Source organism: Cariama cristata, unplaced genomic scaffold, assembly GCF_000690535.1.
Source record: "Cariama cristata isolate BGI_N322 unplaced genomic scaffold, ASM69053v1 scaffold14725, whole genome shotgun sequence".
NCBI classification, from domain to species: Eukaryota; Metazoa; Chordata; class Aves; order Cariamiformes; family Cariamidae; genus Cariama; species Cariama cristata.
Window position 1 is genome coordinate 10,989 of NW_009618283.1, and position 22,571 is coordinate 33,559.

Sequence of the window (22,571 nt, forward strand, 5' to 3'; positions counted from 1 at the left end):
GGAATATTCAAACTTGCAGTGCTTCAGAGACACTCTTTTCAGCTTCCAGGGAATACCAGCGGTGGTGGTGTTCCACAGCACTGAAAAAAATCTGATTTCTAATTTGCCATTACTCAATCAAGAATGTACAAACCAGCCTGACCAGCCAAACACAGCCTCTGTGTTTGAATTCTCTGCATCGCCTTCAAAAGGCAGCAGTGACTAAAGAAATTTGAATTTAGCAAAGAATTTGTTGTGCATCAGTGAAGGTGGTTTAAGTGTTGAGGAGCATCGCAGAAAAACACTGATGACCGTTTATCTCAGGCTAGCAATATGGCACTGTGATACAGCTCTTAAAAAAAATAAAATCTTACTATGCACAAACACAAAACACGCAGGACGCGTGCACACTGACATTTTTCATGAAAAGCTGGATTAGTACACATGCAAACTAAACTGCCTGAAGAAACACAGTTCTACAGTCTAAAATGTCTGTGTAAAGGTGAAAGTTGTTTATATTTTTAAAAAAAAACCCAAAACTGTCATGAAAACCCAGGAGGGTGGCTGAACCAGGCCTTGCTAGAGGACTGCGGTTTCCCAGATATTGTCTTCACAAGGTACCATAGCACATTTCGGATTTTACCTGGGACATGACTTCTAGTGACCAGCTATCAGTCATTGTGATAGGCTGGGTTGGGTTTGCAGGGATTTTACTGTCCTTCTCTGAAGGTCTGAGCAGCGTTGGTCCAAAGACAGTTGCAAGATTATGCAGGGACATCTTGTTAACGCTTTCCCTCTCAGCAACCCTGGGAGGAGAAACAATGAACAAGGCAGATCTTTATAAATATCTGAGTTTGGAAGTGTCCTTAAGTAAGAAACCATATTTATTCCTTTTGTAAAAAGTTTTAGATATATTCAACCACGTTCTTCGTATGTGCCTAAATGAACTTTTTATCTAAGCAAATACCTTGATCTGACACAACCACAATCTCCAGGCACTCTACAGACACAGCTTAAACTTGGGGATGGGACTGCAGCTTACTGTCTGGACAGGCAGAACTAGGGCAGGAATAAAGGAATGTTTTTCATCCCCATTTTATAAGTGAGAAACTGAGGCACAAAGGTTAAAAAATTTACCCAAGGGCAGAAAAGTCTGCAGCAGAAACACAAGTAAAACCCCAATTTCCTGGATTTTAATCCAGGACCTCAGTCACAAGATTATCTTTCATCTCTCCAGTGACAGTGTCTGGTACGTACAAAATACAGATGTAAATTAACACATTGTGCACATATTAAGCAAGCTTATTGCATTAGTATCAAATGCATGGAAATGCTTTTTCACAGTTACAACCATATTACAAAGACATAGTCAAGATTGGAAAGATTAGCGTAAGCAAGCAACTAAGAACTCCAGTTAGCAAAAGTGCTGGAATTTTTAGAAATACCTCATGTTAGATTGCAGACACCTTTTGAGACAGGGCTCACAAGTCCTTAAACACAGCCAAAGCTTCATGATTTATACTAAAACCTTTCCTGATCTTTGTATCCAGATGCAGGTGCAGTTTTGCAGGGATACTGCATTTGCAGGAATTTGCATTTGCACTAGATAAGCCTTGAGACTTTTGTTACCCCTTTCTTCCAGTTCCAAGCCTTTCACTACGAGTGGGAATGGAACTGAGGATTTAGTGCCTCACTAAGTGAGTACAAGACAACAGTTATTTGATGAGCATTCACAGCAAATCAGGAAATGCTTCTTCATTTGGGTGATTCAGCACAAACTCAAGCAAAAGGCTCCTCTTTTCAAAATAATGACGCTTTACACATTAAATACGTGTCTAAAGGATCCACATATTACCTTTTTAAATGGTCCAAAAGGAAAAGGAATGTCACAAGGTTGGGTTCCGGAAGCGATAACAATAGATTCAACATACAGCTTTCCTTTGCAACAGGATCTGAAAGTGCTACAAAGACAGAAAATGACAAAACATCACCATAGGCAGTGAACAAGAATTTGACTGACTGCATAACTTCCCAAACCAACAAATATGGATGGTCCTGAATGGACTGGAATTACATCCTGGTAATTACTGGTCCTACATGGACTGGAAGGTCAGAGTTGCACATCAATACCTCAACAAGATCACTTTCCTTTATTTCATAGGTGCGTAGTGAACCCTTTCTCTCAAGTAGTTCAAGTGCCTTCAGACTTTCAACCATTATGATGTTTTCCCCCTGCATCAAGATAAGACAAGGTATACCCTCCCGCTCCCTGAGAGGGCTTCCCTGGAAGACTGAACGGGGCAGACAGCATGCACAGCTTCAACAAGGAGGCTGTCATTCTATTCCTAACCCGTCCTTCAGAAACCTGGGCATTTTCAGCTTACAAAAATGCATGGCAATTCCCCATATTCAAGCTCAAAGGAAGATGATGTCATTCCAACGCTCATTTCTGAGCTCCATTTCACTTCCCCAACAGCTTGTTCCAGGCTTCCGTCCAACACTAGAAATCTGGGGTTTGTATTGCTTTAGGAGCCGCCTCCTACAGAAGAGTTTCAATTATCAAGGGTTATTTGTGGTGCTACCTACCAATGCCCTCAGCAAAGTTGGGGTACAGTTCGTCTGTAAAGAGGGGTTCAGGCAGTTCCCGGAAGTACAGTTTCAAGGTGCCTGCAATGGCATTAACATCCATCTCGCTCATCATCACTGACACGTCCTTGTTATCTGAAAGAGGGAAGAGGGGAAGTAGGGTAAAGAAGCTGCTGGCCTCGCATTCATTCTTTTTCTTGCTTTGGCTCTCTTCTGTGTATCCTTTGTCTTTGCCCAAATAGCTGAGAGTTTTCCAGTTTGCAGTTCTCCACATTAAATGAGCTACCTTCTGACAACTGAGAAGTGTTGCACAAATGACTGCAAACTGTTTATAGCTTTAAATCAAGTAGAGGGAACCTCATGCTACCCAGGGTTAGTTATGCTGCACCAGCGACCTCAGCCTGATCTGGAACTAGCCCCGCTTGACTGTATTTATAGGCATTTCAACTTTTGTTAGTGACAACAGTTGTTATTCCAATTCCCTGTCTTTAACAACTTAGAATAAGAGACTCTGAGGCTGTCTAACTCCCCACTGAGTGTAGCTAAAGTACGCAGGCAATTCAGGGCTCACATTTCAATTTGAAGAATAAAACCACCCCCTTTCCCTAAAAAACCCAAACCAACCAGCAGAGCCACCTCTGGTTTCATGAAGCTTACTGTAAAACAGCGTTTGATATAAATGAAAAAAGTTGTTTTTCAAATTGTGAAACACCCTTACTTGCACTAGTGAAGATTCATAAGTCAATGGTTTTGGTAGCTTAGGGGGATTGAAAAGAAAACACAGGAAGCAAGAAATTTCACAAAATAAGTGAAGAAAAAGCACAGGAAGGGTGATTTTGAGCACCTGGCACAGACCTCATGACTGCTCACGTTAAAATGGGAGCTCGACTGTGGCTTGAGCAGTCCTTGGGCCATCATATGGAGGCTGGAAGTAGGGCAGAATTTCACTTTTTGTACCTCAGCAATTTAGAGGTGTTTCATCTGCCTGAACTTGGATGCCTTTTGGGACATACATGCCATTCTTTTGAACGCAGCACCAGTAAAGAGCCCTCTTCTGCTCAAGATCAAAGAAAGCTTTACAAAGGTAAATCAAAATGATCTAATTTTACAATCTGCGCACATCAATCTAGACAGAGTTAAGAAGAGAACTCAGGAGCCTTGACCACCCAACTCCAGTTTGGTAAACACCCTCCCTATTCAACCTTAGAACATTTCTTTTACTAGCTTCCTTTCACAAAACATTCTTAATTTCAAGGACTTCTATTAATTTGGAGACCTCACAACAGTGAAGAAATTACGACTTCTGATTACTGCCACCTTCCCTTAGGAAGGTGTCTGCCATTTACAAAGATTTGGCAAGGCAGGCAAACTCACCATTTCATGTCTGCTGGCAAGAATAACAAATGCATTATTTGGTATAAGGATCCATCCCCTTGTATGTCTTGGGTTATATCTAGCTGAAGAATACTAATAAAACAGGCAGCCAGGGTTAAAATTATTTTCCTTGTGCTAGAATCTCTATCTCTTAATGCTTCTTGACGAACATAAGATTAAAAACAGCATAGCCACCTGACAGGGAGCTCACGCGCGTTCTCACAGAACAAAGCAAAACATCAGACACAAATACTTACTGACATCAAAAGCAGCTTTCAAAGCTTGGATATCAGTTGCAACCCCAGAGACACGGTAGATGCCCACCTCCTCCATTCCACGCCGCTCTATCTCCTCCACACACTGGCGTACTATGTAAGGCACCTTCGATCTCTCTCTCCTTAAGAAAGCCAGACAGAAGAGTTCAGTACAGCCTGCGCCCTCAATGCTTGTTACCCTAGCCGGCCAGGCTGGCTAAAATCCCCCCATCATTTTGCTGTGCAAACATCTTCTGGAAAATGGGGCGTGAGAAAGTCTGAGCAGGCAATCGAGACTGAGCTGAAAAACTCCTTTTAAAACTGGAGAGGGCTTTCTGACTGTCTCAGCCCGGCTTTGGCTGTTCTCCTGCTGCCCTGAGCACTTGAGCTTCTGGCTGGGTCCCAGTGCCCCTAGAGTCTGTGACTGCACAGGTAATCAGCAGATTCCCAAACACTCCTTGGATACATAGCAACACTGCTGCTTTCAAATTAATGCAATTCCATAGGGAGGAAATACCACACTTCCCAAACTTTATAACAGAACAAACAGGTTTCTTCTGGCAAACGATTCTTGACAAAAGATCAGGGGTTAAAATAATACAACAGGATCCAAAGAACTTGAACATTTCCGATTACGGAAAGGAAACATCACTGTTCAGTGGCCCTGGAAATTTGTGACCAAGTCAGCTAACTACAGAGTAAAGGGGCAAGGGGTATTTCCGGAACTGAGAAAAATGATATGCTGTAAGTAAACACCCCGGGTTTCAAAGCCTGCATGCACACTCTTTTTTTTTTTTTTTTCCCCTGCAAAAAATGAAGCTCAGAGAATGTACAGCATCTCCTTTCTGCAGCCACAGCCATCTACACTACTACCCAAGTGGAGCAGACTGGACTGACAAATGCCTCAGTGGGGTAAAGACAGGTGCAACCCACTGGCCAGCTGGCTTTCTACAAAACAACAGGGAGAAAACGTGACCCATCAGCTCACTTGGTGACAATAGCGATCTTGACCCCAAAAACCCCAGTCTGTTTTCGGGACGGCATCCTTTTCAGACTAAATTCCCGACTGGTAAACTTCACCGACAGCTTCACTTCAACCTGAATAAAAGAGAACAGCTATTACTTTTCAAACATTTTCTTTTCTTTTTTTTTTTCTCTATGTCACAACGAAGAACAAAGAAATAAAGCATGAGAGGTACAGGAGGAGTTCCAACTTCTGTTTTCTGTACTTACTCCATTCATTGAGATGACTGTGCGTTGCCAATCTTTGTCCTGCAATGCCTGTGGGTCCAGCTGAAAAACACAGAAGTTACCCATGAGCTAGGAACAGAGAAATCAGGTAGCCTGAAAGGCTTCTGTAAGTGAGCAGAGCACTACCACTTTCAGCAGGTTATTTCTTTTCCATAGGAAAACACACATTCCAAGGTTTCCTTGGGTTCAGGTAACAGGATATTCAGATACTGTGTGGTTCTCTAAGCAGGGCTGATGTGGACTCATACACATGGAAAATCCAGCAACACGCACGCAGTGTTTGCTCAACAACAAAGGCAAATCAATGCCTCAGCGAGCAAAATCAATGTTTGAAAGCCAATAACCTCAGCTTTCATCAAAAGAGAGACTGCATTCATTGCTGTAGCGCAAGAGGCAGATTAACAGCCAGCCAAATTGTCCCATCCCCCAGGGCTAGGAGTCAGAGAAGGGGAGAAGAGATTTCTGAAATAACTCTGATTTGAAATAGAGGGAACTATCTCCCTCTGCAGTTTTCTAGAGACGGGTGAGGTTGGATGAGTGTGAAATTACTGCCCTGAAATAAAAACTCAGGCTGGAGAACTTCATAGCTCTTGGCTATGAAGCAAATAGCTTCCAAGAAGGGCTATGTTCCACTGAATTCAAAAGACATAATGACCCTAATAGCAAGATCAAGGAAGAGAAGAGTGATCTGTACAGAGACAAGTCACTTTAAACAAACCAAACCTCTGTCAGGATCTGACAGAGGAGAAAAGGAGAAAAATCAGCCCAGAAATCATGGTAAGTTGTGCTCCTTCAGCCTGCCTATTCCTTTTCATTTCTATTTGAGCACAGACACAGGAAGAACACCTGGCCCTGCTATTGCAAGAATTCATTAAACAGAAATAAGTTCTGATGCGAAGCCCTGATCTCTCATTTTCAGCTTTGCCTGATCTCTTTTAAGTGGGCAGTTGTCAGGCTGGGGAGCAGCTGGCTCAAATCCTCAACATCACCCAGCAAGTCCAGTACTGCCTGGGAGAGCCCAAACATATCTGAACACCTGAAGAGTGGGCACTCAGCTCAAGTTAGACCGGCAAAAGAGAGAAAAGAGCTGTCTGCATGGGGACTTCTATCAGCAATTGGAACCAGCCAAAGCAAGCAGACTGCAAAACAAGGTGCCTCCTGAGACGGCTTTGTAACACTTGGCTCTCGAACGCTGAAACACGGTAAGACCAGAGGGAGGCAAATGCAGCAGACTGTCTTGAGTTTACTGTCGTTAGCAAACAAAAAGACATTCGGTAACTAGAGCTACTTCTGCAGCACAGCTCCTCCCTCTCACAGAACCCCATGCAAAAGCAGAGTTCTCCGACAGGCAGAGGTAAATGTTGAAACAATGGCAGCTGCAGTATATTCTGGGAGATCTTAGATGCAGTCATGCTCATGCCCTCTTTCAGATCATCAAACTAGCCCAATGCCGCTGACAGCTACAGTGACAAGTCCCCCCACACCCTTCCCCATGCCCCAAAAAAAGACAACCAGCAGAGAGAAAAGTTTCTCCCTGATTGCTCACCCTGCAGAGACCCCAAGAAGCAACACACAAGCAAGCCAGGCCAACCTTATCTCTGCGCACTTTGTTACGGACGTGAGCCCACAGCGGGGTGCTGCCAGCACACACATGCTTTCCTGTCGAATTGGACCGGTTCCTGTAGGTGCAACTCTGGCAGAAATTCCTGAAGACCTCTTGTAAGGAATAGTCAGTAACCAGTAGCTCCCACATTTTGGGACTGCACAAAGGTCCAGGAGGCCAATGGGCAGCAGCGCTTAGTTTCAGTGCTTCAGCAAACCCAAATAACAGACTGCTGCCAAGAGGGTTTACTTATAACTCTGGTGGGACAGATCCGCCCCTGCCTGTGCGGCTGGCCAAGGTCCCTACAAGTTGGCCAGAATCTAAGCTGTTCTTCCCTGAATTTCCGTGCTGGAAGTTTGGTTTCTTTCAACAACTGCATTCTTTCCCAGAATCAAGAGGAAACCATTTCTGAAGTGTCTGGTTTCCTATGAAGTGCAAACATGCTTAGTATTCCTGAAAGCTTGATCTCCAGCTGCCTAAATAGTCATCTCGTTAAGCTGCCAAAATGGCCCTGCTGATAGACAGAGTCACAGCCTATGCTCCAGCTCGGAAGCAGTTTTCCATATGCTTTTAGAATGGAGTCACTGAGAGTATATTATTTATAGCAGGGAGAGATTGCTTAAGACTGAAAAGGAAAGAGGGTTTTGAGTACTTGCCAAAAACATTAAAGGAAGAGTCCAGCAGGGTCCAGTTACAGTTTATTTAAGCTAACAGGTATTACTGGTTATGTCTCGGTGATGACCAGGGAACTCCTACCACTGTACAAAACCAAAGCAAGTAAATAGCTGTTAAAAAGTACAAGCCAAACGAAGTCCTACTCTGTCTCAAAAGTGAATATCACATGGCTGCCAAAGACTAGCAAAAGCAGTGTGCTGGAGCTAAGAGCTCACAGAGACTCTTCCTCGCTGGGTAACTACTGGAGCTGAGCAAGGACTGCGAGTGTACCTGCTGCTACCTCTTGCTCCCTTATCTCTGACCTCGGTTGCAGGGCTGGCAGGACCCCCACACTCCCCACCTGCTGTTTGGAGAAAAGCTTGTATGGAATGGAGACAGCGAGGGAGAACAAGCACCAGGGAGCGGGTCTGGCTTACCTGAGCCAACCCTGCATAAATCACTGGCAATAACAACAGCAATTAAAAAAAATAGAAAAAAAAAATCCCCCCCCAGGTGGTTTATAAATAACAAAGTGAAATGATAGAAGCTAACAAAAGAGCAAAGCTTGAATAAGCTCTGAGCAACACTGAACGAGACAGGAAGATCAGGTCTAACAGTCTGAAAAAGTAGGAAATAGCAAAGTCAACGGGAAACTAAGAACATCATTTAGACTTTGCGCAGGCTCTCAGTCCTGGACCCTACAGATGACTGACCTTCTAAGGCCAGCAAGAGCAATGCAGGGAAAGGGCAGCTCAAGCAGATAGGTTACAAAGCCAACTGAAGACAGAGAGAGTGAGTGAGTGTGATGCTCCAGCACAGAGAGGGCCTGTGACAAATGGGGTCGTGCTGTCTTCTGGCCTGATTTGGAGATCAATGACCTGGAAGAAGGAACACGCAATCTACAGACAGAGTGCCAAAAGGAGGCAGCTCCGAGCGAGCAAGCACATAGTGTCTGCCTTGCCAGCTCAAGCAGGGGAGGCACTGTGAAATGGCTACCTTTGCATTAAATTGACAGTGAAATTTACTGCACCTCTAAACATTTCCTTCAAACAACTGCTTGGTTTGAGTGACAAAAGGACCTGTGCCATCTCCACTGAAACTATGAAAAATTGTGTTGTTTCCATGACCTATGCAAATAGGACAGACCTGCTAAAACCCTCAAAAACTGTATCTCACGGGCTTGTTTGCACAGTCCCCAGCAAAAGTGCATACTGCACAGGAAAAATACAAACCAACCAGTTTGTCTACTCCCCCAGCAACTCCCATCCCCTTGTGGCCTATTCTTTGGCATTTGCAGTGGCAAGCTACAGCCCCAAATTCAATAATGAATCAAGCAAATGCCCCTCTGTATGCTGCACAAAACACAATAGAACAAAGCAGCTCAGCACCACAGGGATTTCCGAACGCAAGCCTCTGGCCCTCGCAGCAGCTTAGCACTGAATTAAGACAGAAAATTAGTGTATAGCAGTCAGTAGAGGCTGAGTGCGTAGAACACCAAGTGGTGAGGACCTAGGAAAAAGGCAAACTGAGGATGCTGGTCAATGGCAAATGCAAGCCAGGCATTAAGAAGAAGGGTGTCTGTGTTCTGCCTTAGGAAACCACCACAAAGAGTTTGATGATTATTTTTTTTTTTACCCCAGGAGAGAAAATAAAACATGCAGAAAGAGGAAAAAACGAAGAAGCATCAGTGGAAATGAAATGCCTGGGAGCAAAGACTGAGGCAACCTTAAGGTTAGTGTATTTTATGCTATTTATTGACATTACTTCCTCCCTTTATTAAATCTCCCTGGCACCTTCACACTCCATCAGTTTTTAATTGTAACTGATGTGACGTACATGTTGTCAGAGTCTCACTGCTGCTGGAAACTCCCAGTCCAGCCATAACCCCGTTCTTCTCAAAGCTCCCCACTGACATGTTAATCTTTCCCAACATCACCCTTTAGACATGACCCATTGCCTTCTTCATTTCCACCCTGTTTTCATTGCTGGGATACTGTTCCGCATGAGCAAACCGTTTAAATGAACTCGAGTGTGTAAAAGGTTTTCTGAGTTGACACTTGGGAGGTACAGCATGTGACAATCTGTTTTACATGGAAAACAACCTAGATGTCTGAAATAGCCATGTGCACTGCTATGAGACATCTCAGATAATTAAGCAGATAAGAGTGTTTTGCATGGCAACAGAGGAATCGTGTTGTGCCGCTACCACAGAATGACTGATCTAAGGTCATATCCTCTCTGATTTTCCAGCACTGCTGTGAGGGAGAAGGAAATGGTTTGCCTGAGCTGATCATGCAGAAAGAAACAGAAAAAAACCCAAAGGAAACAGCATTTCTAGGAAGCATGAACTGGAGGAGATGGATCACAGGATGAAATATCAGTTTACTCATGCAATCTGTTCCCAAGGCAGAAGCCAGTTTTGCCAACATATGTGCCCACTTAGATGCAGAGTCTGAGGACCAAACAAAAGGCTGCTGCACTCAAAAACGTGGATGCGCCTGCCACATGAAGTGCAAAATTCAAAGAGCAAAAGGGTTAGCATCCCAAGTGCCAAAGATGGACTGCAAGGTAACAACAGAAGGGGGCGGGGGGGAGAGTTCAAAATGAGAGGAGCTGATGGGAGCTGATGCTTACAACTGAACTAAGCCTCGTGTTTCCTCCTGTATGATGATGTCCATTTCTGCCTCCCCCAAGCCCCCCAATAATTTCAGTTTCACAGTGTACCCAGGAAAGGCACCTTCTCCCTGTACTTCTCTTGCCTGAGATGTAATAGAAGCCCCCAACCATGTGTGCCAGCTAGTTAAACACTGCACATCCAGTGCTGCCATTCCCAGAAACTCCGATGAGGACTTCACTTCTACACTTACAGGAGGTTCTCCCATATTAAAACCTTGTGGTTTTATTTTTCAGGGATAAAACTTTCAAGTTGGCAAGCAACAAAACTCTTGCATGTGGCTATAAAAACAGGTAAATAAAATATTCCATAGGAAAAGAAAATATGAGCAATGGGAGCTATAAAAACTGCTGCCCATTCTTGGAAGCTTGTGACTACATGGACCAATTTCCAGTCTTCCTTCCTCCAGCGCCATTATGTAACGGAGAGATTTAATAAACATTTCACAGCCAAAACAGTCCTCGTCTCCTTGATACATTGTCTTCATCACTGCAGCTCAGAGAATTTGGTGAGTCAGAAATCCCAGTAGTGGGAAGTTGCAGACTTACAATAATACATGGCTTAACAATACATTGCGATTTAGCCAACACAGAAATCTCCCTGTTTTTATCAGCAGGAGGATGCAGACACGATTCTTGATCTTCCCAGAGTTTTTAACTAAATGGAATTTAGAAAAAAAAAAAACAAAATTCATCCAACTTCACAAACCTTGCCTTTACACAAGACAGACTTTGGCTGAATAATGACAATGCAACAACAACAAAACAGAAAGCCCTAGGTACTCTAGCAACTCTAAAGTAAACAGAATTCAACGTAAAATCTCCTGGGAAAATCCTGAAAGAAAATGACTATAAAACTAGTGATTGGAAAAGATGCTGACAGCACTAATACATCTAACCTCCAGGTACGGGTTGTAATTTGATTTTGTTGCTGCATTATTATGATTTCTTAATAGAGAAATGGTGTTTGCTTTAAAGATAAAACTAAACCAAAATAAAGACCTTTAATAATTCTTATTAACCCAAAATCTTACCAGACTCTCTTACAACTTCTCTTTGCAGTTCAATAGTGTTAAGAAATTGTGTGATGGGACAGAAATCACAGAGAATTATGTTCTGGGAGTTCACCAAGTTTCTTCATAAATTGCAAGGGGGATTTACTGAAAATAAGAGATCTTTTGCATTTGCTTTTTATGATACAACAGAATGCAACTTTTGCATGTTAATCAAAAGTGTTTGGCGATAAAGGCTTTCCCTGAAAACAGCATGGCAGCCTCAGGGCTGCAAGGAGGGTGGGAAAGGAATAGGCCTAATGAAACTCATTCTAGAGATATGATCCTGCAGGCCACTCTCAGAGCTGTTTCTGAAATCCCACAAATGGCCTCGGCCTGTGTGACCATCACTCAAATGTTGGAGAAAGCTGCCATCCATGGAGTGATGAAGAGTCAAACATAAATGGAGAAGAACTGGTGGTATTTTTCAGCATGCCAGAAAGAAAAAGGTATCTGGGCAGGGTCTCTGCTCTGTACAACAGCCAGTACAACACAAACAACGTATCCTCAGAGCAAATGTTTAAACACCCTCCTAAAGCTGTGGGCAGACAGTGCAACAAACTAGAAGAAGATGGAGAACATATGTTCTCCATGTCATCTTCCACTGATGGTCCAATTTCTCCTGCAAGGATCTTTAGTGCTTTATCACACAGCAGCTCCCCAAGAGCAGCACCCCTTTGCAATCATCTCATCACCTCCCCTATTGTATTAGAAATTTGTCACATAGATAAAGTGTCCCATGCTGATTCTCAGCGGTGGAAATCTCTCTCAGATGCAGCCTGCTGTCATGGACACTATACTCTGGACACGGCAGTTATCAGGACAATAAGCCTGTCCTCCAAGGCCTTGCTATCACATTAATCAACTCCCAGCACATAAAGAAGGTAGCATTTCTTCCACATGATTTACAGAAGGGATAGCATATTCACTGCTTCCTCTTTTGTCACAAATGAAGCATGCTCAGCAGTGCCCAGGGCTCAGTGACAATGCAGCTCCTATACACTGTGTTGGAAGTTTTGAAGTTAACAGATAAATCAGAGATCAAAACATAAATTTTTAGGAAAAAGCATCTATTCCATAAGGGTACTGAAGTAGGCATAGGGGACAAGGCAAGAGGGGAAAAAGCTGTCGACTTCCCGCCTGTGAATCACCCTGTATACCTCACTATCTGGAGAAAAATCTCCAATGCTGAGACAATCAGAAGGCAGAAAAAAAATTCCCTGGTGCACTCCAGGAATCAAAAGTCCTGTTATGTTTTGCACTAAGGGTAGCAGGCATGAGTTAAGCACCGTCTTACCTGGATCTGTCCTTTGCCCATTATGCGGTCTGTGCTCTCTCCATCCTCTTTGGTGAGCTTGGTTTTGTTGTAGCACTTTTCATAGCACAAAATCCGCAGAGTTTGTGAGCCCTCCAGCTCAATCTCAAACTCCTGCAGGGCAGCAGGAAAGGAAAGAGCAATGAACACACCACAGCAGGACACTAATCTTTTAATAATCAATACAGTCTCCTTAAAACTCATCAGGAGGGAGCACTTAAGGACCGACCAAAACTTCCTCCCTAACGGAGCTGGTCTAGAAATAAACTGAAATTGTATTTTATATATGTAAGGTGGTCAAATCAGAAACTAAGATGGTTGACTCCTTAGTCAGGTTTCACCAAGTTTCAGCAAAGCATCATCCAAAGAAACAAATTCATCCACCTTCCTTGTATTTCATTTTGCTCCCCAGCAGGTTTGAGTTGGCTGTAAACTGGCAAAATGTCTGTAGCTAATTTCTCTCCCTCACAACAGATAAACAAAACCACCTTCTTCTTCAACATATTTTCACTTGTGTCTTTAAAAAAATAATCAAACTTTCATCTGTTTAAATGATGAAATGCTGGACAAGACTCATTTGTACTGAAAAGTTTGTTTAACTATAGCTAATCCAAGAGAAAATCTTCAGCAAGCCCTGACAGCCAAATGAACCTGGCATAAAAGTGTTTTCCGAGAGGCAGCATATGCAGCACAAGCGCTGAGCTTGCAGCAAATTCTTCCATTTGTGAGTTTTCTGTCCATTGTGTGTTGATGTTTGGCACATGGAGCAAGTCACATTAACAAAAATCCCACCTACCTCATTCCAGTTGGGCTCCGTGGTGTCTCTGTAAACTCTAGTTTTAGCCTTGTTCACGAAATACCCAAAAGAATCCACCTCTAATGTGCAGTACAAATCTGAGGAGGGGAAACAGGGACAGAAACTTTTTAAAAATTTCTCAAATCTCCTAACTTGCATTAAACACTTTTAGGGTGTGTCTCCATTTGCATCTTCTTTGTATTAGTACCAGTAGCACTATGCAGCACAAATCTCATCATTTGGATCAGCAGAGTTGCCTTTACAAAGGTGAAGTACCAGCACAGCTATATAAATTACCTCAGCACAGGCAAGCCCTTCACCTCTCTCAAGAATCAGGTGTATGCTATTATCCTATATTTCTCAAATCAATCCACAATGAGCAGAAGGTGTACACCAATGAGAAATTAAACTTCCCCAGGTAGATATTGGACCCTGTCAACACAGCAGAACTGATTTCACTGAGAACAGCATCAGCATAATATCCCTCACAGAGTAGGTTAGGGGCCAGCCATCAAAAACTCATTATCTTCACGAAGTGGTTAACTACATGGTATCTGGTGTTTTTGAAGAGCTAGTAATGAGCTGCAGACATTGCCCCTATTTGTAAGTTATGCCGTAAGTGATGTTAGCCAGCATCTGGGAAGTCAGTGGTTCAGGAGGAGGAAGGCTAACAGAAAAAGCATGTATATCCCGTTCACTCCTTTCCTCTTGAGGCTGCACACGCAGCTTAGATAAGAGCAGGACCCTCAGCCACATGGCTAGGTAAGCTTTGCAGCTTTTCCTAGATTATCCTTATCAATGGCCAAGAAGCATGTTTGTTTATACAGGTGTCCTCTTCACTCTATTTTTTCACCTTTTTTGATCCTTCTGTCAAATCTCTCCCCTGAATTTTAACACCTCTTTCTTCACACCAAAAATTCCGGATGTCAGAGAATAGTTCCCATTCTTTCATTGCAAAACAAAATACAGAAGAAAGAATTCAGGGCAAGGGCTGGGTTGTATCTAAAACTGTTGGGTAATTCGCAAGCACTGCTTAAAAAAATACCAACAGACTGGGCCTAAAAAATGATGCTGCATGCTTGATCCTCGATCCTGATCTTTCCTCAAGTTAATAGTAGCACTAAAAAATTGCATTCCTGTAAATTTACACCAATGCCCTGATTTCAATTCCAGTTTCCCAACTCACCTCTCCTCCTGACCATCATCCCAGATGCTGTGATCCTAAACCAAGTCCATGCCCAGCTGTCACAGCACCTGAATCAATATCACCGCTATCAATACCTCTGTGTATTATAGAACTGCAACTCACTTGAACTTTGCTTGAATCCTGTGGCAGAGTGGACAATGACATTCAGGAATCCATAGAGACCTGGGGATTCATCATCTGTACAAAAGACCCAAGGAATTTTGTTACGTTCACGGAGGAGCCAAGAGTGAAACACAGAGTGATGAGACTGATATTACACAGGTTCACGAACAGAGGGTAAACTGTCCCTAAAAGAATGGCAGGAGCATGCAATTTAGCCATTTCAGCAAAAGACGAGACTGCTCCAGGTTCAGTGTCGGTTTCACCTGTAATGCCTTCTGGCAATGTGTGGCTTTTACAATGGCATTTCATGCAAGACAGCATGGCAGAAATTCAGAGGAGAAAAAGTAAAATACCAAGGCTAAGTCTATACTAGCAGATTAAACAGTAATTTAGGATGGTATCTGACACAATTTTGGCCAACTGGTGTTCCTTCAAAGGATTCCCAGGCATAGTTCAAAGTTGTCCCAGGCTAGGACTCCAACAGGCACTCCAATCACTGGCATGATAGCTGCATGTAAGGACCATTTAATAGTCAATGAATATATATTGGAGGATGTTCAGGAATATTTTACTAATTTAGATGTAGTTGTGTAATTTGCAGCTTCTGTTTTTATTGTTGCAACAAGTAACATTGGGATGACAGATGCTCTCTTGTACGCTATCATCTACTTCGACTAAACCACACAAGTTGCGTACATATGGTCTCAGCTTTTGTTTTAGAGGAACTCTTGAGTTCCTTACTTGTTACTCATCACCAGGTTGAAGCCTGTGGCAAAAAGAAACAGTAAGAGCAGTTCTAAGGGAAATGCACAAAGAGAGGCAGAGGTAGGTTTTCACTGTAGCTGTATCATGTGAAAGCAGAAACCAAAGGTCTCACCTTCCTTATTGATAGTGAGGGGAATGTTGTGGACTGTCTGAAGCTTCACACAGGAGTTTGTCAGCATCTGGAGCTCCACCGACGTGAGTGAGAAGCTTTTAAAGCCTGCCAAGGAGATTCAAAGTGGGAGGAATTAAAATTCAAAGCAGAGGCTGGATGCATGCTCCCTCATTCTGGGCATACATGGGATAGCTGCTCCCTGGGCAACGCTCAGCAACAGTACCATGGTACTCAGGTCTCTACTGCTGCTGCAGCCCAGCTCTATTGAGGGCATATTTAGTTACTCTTTGGAGTAAAAAGTCTCAGGATGGTTCACAGGAAACAAGGAAGACTCTTCTTTTCTTGCAAGGCCAAAAAACACCCATGCCAAAAAAGTAAATAACTGTCTTTGGACTGGAGCCAGGTAAAAGGGTGCAGCTGTTCCCTCTATCTGGAACTGCACAGAGCTCTGATCTCTAGGGTGGGAGAATCTCTCCACACACTTACTAAGTGCTCTCCCTACACATTCCCTGCATGTTGCTGCAAGCAGAAGTCCCTCAGGCAGGCTCAGATGTGCAGAGGCAGAAGACATCCATGTTGTCCTGTGGATTTCAACACACGTATCTCTTGTTGCAGGGAGCCCTGCCCCACACCTCATCCTCTGGATTCCTGCTTTCTAATAAGATCACAGTATTTGTACCAATGCCCAGCTGAGGGACACTCACATTTCTTCTGCTGCTCCCGGATGTTCTCCCTCCACTCTGCCCTTTCATAGTCCGATGAAATGAGGAACGTGTAACTCTACCCAGGAAAACAGAAGAAATGGGGTATGCATTAGTCTGACCGGCCACTGAGAGTGGGCCTGCCTGCCTCCCACTGTAACTCTACCCAGGAAAACAGAAGAAAACGGGGTATGCATTAGTCTGACCGACCACTGAGAGTGGGCCTGCCTGCCTCCCACCCTCCTCCAGTGGAAACTGTTAGATATACTGTCCTTCTAGTATGCCTGCCAGTTGCCCTGCATCACAGCTTTGTCAGTGAGAGGCAGGACTCTAGCAGCGTGCCTTCTCAGCAGTGTGCCAGCGGTACCCACACAGACTCCTGCAGTCAGAGCTTTCACAGAGCTCCACCCTGCAAATCGCAGCTGCGTCCTTGGTCCCATGAGGTCCCATGGCAGCTCTGTGCTATTCCTCACAAGGAAATCCAAAAGCCTCCAGCACAGGTCTAGACACTGATAAAAGCTGAGGAAGCAGTGACCAGCTATTGCTCTGCCAGGGCAGGTGCTGAGGTAGGAGATTAATTTCTAACGTCATTTTTTAAATGCCAATGTTGCATACAAATTAGTCATAGCCTTAAGAGATGTCATCATAACCTTTGGCGTAGCAAGGGTTAGGTGTCTGCTCCTTGGAAAGTGCTTTCAGGCCAGATAGTAAAGGGCATGACAACCTCCTTGTACGACAGTGTATGCAAACACCCCCACCCACCCCTTGACCTCTGTCTTGTACACCGAGGGAGACCAGAAGAGCCACTCACCTTGCCGTTGCGGTTGTGTACCCGGAAGGCCATGTTGGGAGACATCAGCAGTAGGAGGGATTCCTGCTCCGAGAGCTTCTTTTTCAACCTCTCAATGACCTTGCTGCCTTTATTGGCCTTCTGAAGGGTGGGGGAGAGAGGGAGACAGAGGACACACATCATTCTCCAACATCTGCCCGCATTTACACTGACAGACATTTTAACATCCACAGTTCCCTTCCCTCTGTGAGTAGCCAAATGGCCCCAGGCAGGAGCCCCAGATCCACAGGGCTCCCGGCTGCTCAGGAAGATGTTACCTGCAGTATCTCTACACTCAGACTTGGCTCTGTTCCCCAATTCTAGCTGCCCCAGCCAAAGGTGCAGAGGTGCGTGGCCACTGACCCAGCTATACCCTGTACTTTCTGTTCTAGACACTGCAGCAGCAGCATCATGTCACTGGGCAGCCATAGCACTGCCAGGTCCTCCACAAGCATCCTTAACTGAGGAGACTATAAGGAACTTCTCTAGAAGCTGCCCAGAACTTGATTGCCAAAATTCTCTCCCACTTGCCACCCACCAATCCACTTTCAACAGAGGTCAGCTAAAACCAAGGTTTTTCTTGGATAAAACCCAGTCCCAAACCCAGCCATGTGTCTTGTTTGGCACTGATGCACCGACGCATATATCTTAGACACCTGCACCTTATGAGTAAGAGGCTTCCACATGGCGTTCTTCCTAATACCTTACTTTTTCCAGGAATCTCTCTATGAAAGCCAGCCAGGGCAGAGGCAGAAGCATGTTCTTTAGAAGCGGAGCGGATAGTCTTCTCACGGTACAAGTAATGTTATTCATATCCTGTTCTGCACACCAGTAGGCTTTCAGTTTTCAAACTCTTATTTCTCTTTTGGGTTCCAGGAAGGTATGGAGTCTAACACCTCTGAGAAAACATGTCTTGCAAGCAAAGAGAAGCCTGGGCAAGAGACACTGACCAGAGACATATCTGTGCCAGATTGTCCACAGTCAGCATAATTGGTGTTCTCCATATATTTGCTGATGCTTTGACACTGGTGAAGTCAGAAAAAGCTTCAAAAGCATAACTGAGCCTTCAAAAATTCAGAAGTACATGGCTTCTGACCAAAATCACTTGCAAGATCATACTTTAACAGCCAGAAGTTGCCATGCCACGCTCCCAGTCCTTCTCATGTCCACAGCGTAAGAGCCCACCCTCCACATGAGTGCTCAGGGATAGCAGTCACTGGCTGTTTCATGCAACAAGAGGAGCTACTGGGTACAACTACAGGGCTTTTTTGTTTCTGCCTCCTCATAGGACACCATCATTCAAGCTGTGCACTAGGACAAGCAACGATGGGCTGCAGAGCGTCTGGACATCACTGATAACAGAGCTGGCACCACAAGCCTCTGCTGAACAGTCTGTTTTAGCATGACTCCCCATGCTGTGCAGCTCTGGGAATGCTGCTTCTATTAGCACCTCATCTCAGCAGAGACACTGAGTCTATACTTGACATGGAGTGCTCAACCCCTCTTACCTTTTCACGTTGGATGTCATTCTTGATCTGGGATATCTTGATCTTCATGGCATCCAGTTCCTCATCAGGTACCAGTGGAATATTGGGCACTGCCTCAGACTCATCCACCATTTGGAAACTAAGGTCAGTGAGCGGGATGTACCATTTGCAGTCATATTGCTGGCTTTTTCTGAAAGACAGAAGGTCCAAACCTTGTATTATTACCGGTGTTTGGCAACACCCACTCCCCCTTCCCTGCTATAGTGCATCAGATACAGAAATGGGCACAACTTCACTGTGACTCCCATGTGGAAAAAGTCTGGTAAAGGGCTGCTTTCCAGCAAGAAAGCCTAGAAGTGCCAATAGTCAGTACAGGACATAACAAGGTAACTTGTTTTGTTATCTAGTTCTTTTCATCCTAAGAAACTGCAACAATTTTTTTGCAAACCCTTTCAGTCCCGCGTGCTGTTCCTTTGAAGCCTCCATAGAGGCAAAGTTTAAAAGCCATGCCATGCCTCTGACCTGGCTGCTACCTATGATCTAAACCCAGATCTCTCCTGCCTGAGCTAGGAAGGTCAAGTGGGACAAGTGAGCCAATATGTATAAACCTCTGTGTAATCCAACCAGAAGAGAGAAACTACAGCTCATAACTGCCATTCTCCAGTGATTTCACCAGAATAAGTAGTTCATGCTTTTAACATTTCATGTGATTTATTTCCTCTCCACCTCTACTGCCAGGAACATCCACTCTTGGGAATGTCCCACTCTTTTGAAGGTTCACTCCTCAGAAGCATGTGCTTCAAAAGAGGCAGGGACAACTTTTTGCTTGAGGAAGGCAAGAAGATGAGGGGTCCCTCCAAGCAGAACATTTACCAAATGAAGAGATGCCCTGTTTGAGGCAGGTATGTTGGTAAAGGTTCCTCCCCCCTCAGTTGTGAAACATGTCAACAAAACTGTTTGTATAGCTGCACTTTGGGGTTGACACGTAGTCTGTTTATTGTACCTTTTCCATTTTCCTGCAAAACTTATAACTGGCTGTAGCTGCAAGGCCAAAATTAACAACCTTAGTAACAAAAGAAAGTGATGAATGTCACCTATTAAAAGAAAGGGGAAGTAGAAAAATGAATGGCATTTGTCCAGAATACCAGCAGCTACAGCACATCCTATTTTCCTAGGAAGGCTCGGGACAGGAGGAATTAACCTTTCCTGAGGGATCAGGATTTGGCCAAGGTCTCACATAATAGACAGTACTACCTTGCTCATCATTCCTTGTCTAACTACATCTTCTGGACTATGGTTACCCAGGGTTTGGGGTATTCATATTCAGCTAAAATTGCTGGCTAAACCCAGGATTCTGCTGAAGCTGAGGTGCAAAGCACATAGTTCAGAACGAAAACCTCACCCTCCAATTTGCTTCTTGAGCTTGGCACACAGGAACAGAGTAGTTCAGAAGGAAAACCTCACCCTCCAATCTGCTTCTTGAGCTTGGCACACAGGAACAGATCAGTAAAAAGAAAGACATGACGTAGCTTGCGAGCCCCCTCAACCAGCTCCACCATGAAACTGTCCTTCAGCAGCTGCCGGTGCTGGTGAAAAAAACAGAAAAAATAGTTTAGTTAGTGCAATATAAGCCCCAGATTTGGCACTGGGGCAACACATTCCTTAGACATGACTCCTACCGGAGCAAATTCAGTAAATTGGTCTAATTCAGAAAAAAGAAAAAAGGCTATGAAGTGTTCCTTGCTGTAAGCTCTGCTCCCTGCTGCTGCCCTCTCTCCGAGGAGCAGAAATGGCCATGCATCTCCTTTATTATCTGGTTCTGGGTCAGACTTCAGACTTCTCTCCGTCACCTGCTCCTGAGTCCAAGTGTAATTTATTGTGAGTCATTGCCCTGCTTCTGTGTACCCAAGGGCCAGAATCACTGACGGCACATCATCGCCTCACAAACCAGCAGAGAGCAGCAAACACCACTTTCCTCAGGAGTCACTTACCCAGCCACTGCATTCAGCTTCAGCCACCTCACCAGGGAGAAAGAGGAGCGAACACCTCCATGAACATCTCCGCTCCCCATTCACAACGGTAGTTTGTCAACAGTAACAGCTGAATGCCATTGCTCCTTCTTTATTACGAGTGTTGTTAAGGGAGAATTCCTGAACAAAATGTTTATCTAGTAAACTTCTCAGTAGTCCCTTATCAACCTGTGTTTAAATAGGACCATCTGGATATGCCCCCACCTCATGCCTATTTAAATCTCTTTTATACATCATATAAACGTTCCCCAAACCTAGAAGATGCAAAGAAGCTGCACAACCCTGATGCCTTTATTCCTGTTTCTAGTTTCAGGGAGCTCTACAACCTCCTAAATAAGAGACACACGTTGGTAGGCAGAAGCATTGCTTTCCTAATTCCTTATGGGGACTCCATAGTTTAAAGACAAACAGCCTGGAGCACCGGCACAGAGACAGATGGCTGTGTGCTGTTACCAGTGACCACACCAGGAGTTTCAAGCCCTGCTCTACGCTCAGGCCTTCTGCTCTGATGTCAGGATCAACAGGGCTCTGAGTACACATCTGGAATAGGTATCTCCCACTGATTTTCAAGCATAAATCAGGAGTATTCAACTTTGGGCAAATTCTGTTCTCACCAATATGTGTAACTGTCAGTGTTGCCTTGCTTCACAGACAGCACAAGCTTCTCCACACACACTAAGGTATGCTAAGGTACTTTTTCCTGACTCGTACTACTTCCTTGCCATTCCAGCCAAGAGAACGCTCCCCTGACACCAATGAGTGACACACTACACACAACCATATAGGTCTAGACAGCACCATGGCTGGGGACAGGAGAGAGCTGCTAATACTGTCCAGCACTAACCAACACTACCCACTACCATCTCACTCTCAGCCTTCTCCAGGCCCATGCCCGGGACTCATCAGTAGGACTCACTCCCGACCTGCAGAATCTCTGCGATCCCCACACTGGGAAACACATACATGAAAACTGTCCATTCCCAAGAGGCAGCTGTGCTCAGCTACGCAGCAGTACGCAACAGGAAAGCTGTTAACCTGAGCATGGTCAGGAACACCCAAACCAGAACTGATGCCTCAGTTCCTCAGGTTATGCCCCATGGGTTTTGTTTGCTGCGTGACTTAACAAGCACCGAACACATTTACTGCAGAGGGTGTGGGAGTGCAAACCCCCACGCTGCCTCTCTTTCCGCCTACCATTCTTCCCATCTTGGCTCTCCAAAATCAAAACAAACCATATCAGTTCTGAGCCCAGCAGGCATCATGGCAAGGAAGACAAGGCAGAGAAATGCCCTTGCAGACACAATTCTTATTTCCGCTCTCTGTCCTACAGCACCCTAAACTTCCTGACACGGACTAAGAGTCTGCATTTTCCTGTCTGCAGCTGCACCAGCACCACAGCTACCTGTTAAAGTACACATAGCAGTGTCAGCATCTCATCTTGGTGCTGCCTTCCATTACACAAAGGTCCTGGAAATCTGTGAGCAGCAGCAAAAGCTGCACCTTTCCCATAGCGCCAGGAAGCAAGGCTGCTCCCTAGCAGACTGTTGCACCATATCTGGGCAGGAGTCTGTGGAGATCTGGTATCCAGCAGCGATTCAGGCTCAGAAAGGCCTGTACATATGTTAATGTTTATTTTTAAGTGGGCGTGATTCTCCTGGCTTCTCCTCACTGGTTTTGGAGAGAATGCCTGCCTGCATTAATGTCTCTGCTGCTGATGCGCACTTGTGCATGTCTCCTCCTTCCGCCTAGCGAGCAAACCCCAGGTAGGAAACCAGAAACACTGAGCTTTAAAAATAAATAA

General features: G+C 44.5%; 1 protein-coding gene across 4 annotated transcripts in view; it reads right to left on the reverse strand.

Moving 5' to 3' along the window:
- BCR (breakpoint cluster region) overlaps positions 1 to 22,571 on the reverse strand; it is a 94,436-nt gene that overhangs the window by 271 nt on the left and 71,594 nt on the right. For 2 of the 4 annotated variants that reach the window (XM_009700808.1, XM_009700807.1), the window contains 14 exons: positions 20,205 to 20,326; positions 18,762 to 18,930; positions 17,236 to 17,355; positions 16,428 to 16,503; positions 15,724 to 15,828; positions 14,847 to 14,921; positions 13,538 to 13,635; positions 12,724 to 12,855; positions 5,427 to 5,486; positions 5,182 to 5,291; positions 4,197 to 4,336; positions 2,566 to 2,700; positions 1,835 to 1,940; positions 623 to 785 (listed from right to left, as the gene is read on the reverse strand). In XM_009700808.1, the coding sequence (XP_009699110.1) occupies positions 623 to 785; positions 1,835 to 1,940; positions 2,566 to 2,700; positions 4,197 to 4,336; positions 5,182 to 5,291; positions 5,427 to 5,486; positions 12,724 to 12,855; positions 13,538 to 13,635; positions 14,847 to 14,921; positions 15,724 to 15,828; positions 16,428 to 16,503; positions 17,236 to 17,355; positions 18,762 to 18,930; positions 20,205 to 20,326 (1,611 nt within the window). The remainder of the gene's footprint in view (positions 1 to 622; positions 786 to 1,834; positions 1,941 to 2,565; positions 2,701 to 4,196; positions 4,337 to 5,181; positions 5,292 to 5,426; positions 5,487 to 12,723; positions 12,856 to 13,537; positions 13,636 to 14,846; positions 14,922 to 15,723; positions 15,829 to 16,427; positions 16,504 to 17,235; positions 17,356 to 18,761; positions 18,931 to 20,204; positions 20,327 to 22,571) is intronic. The other 2 variants (XM_009700810.1, XM_009700809.1) reach the window with 1 other exon arrangement.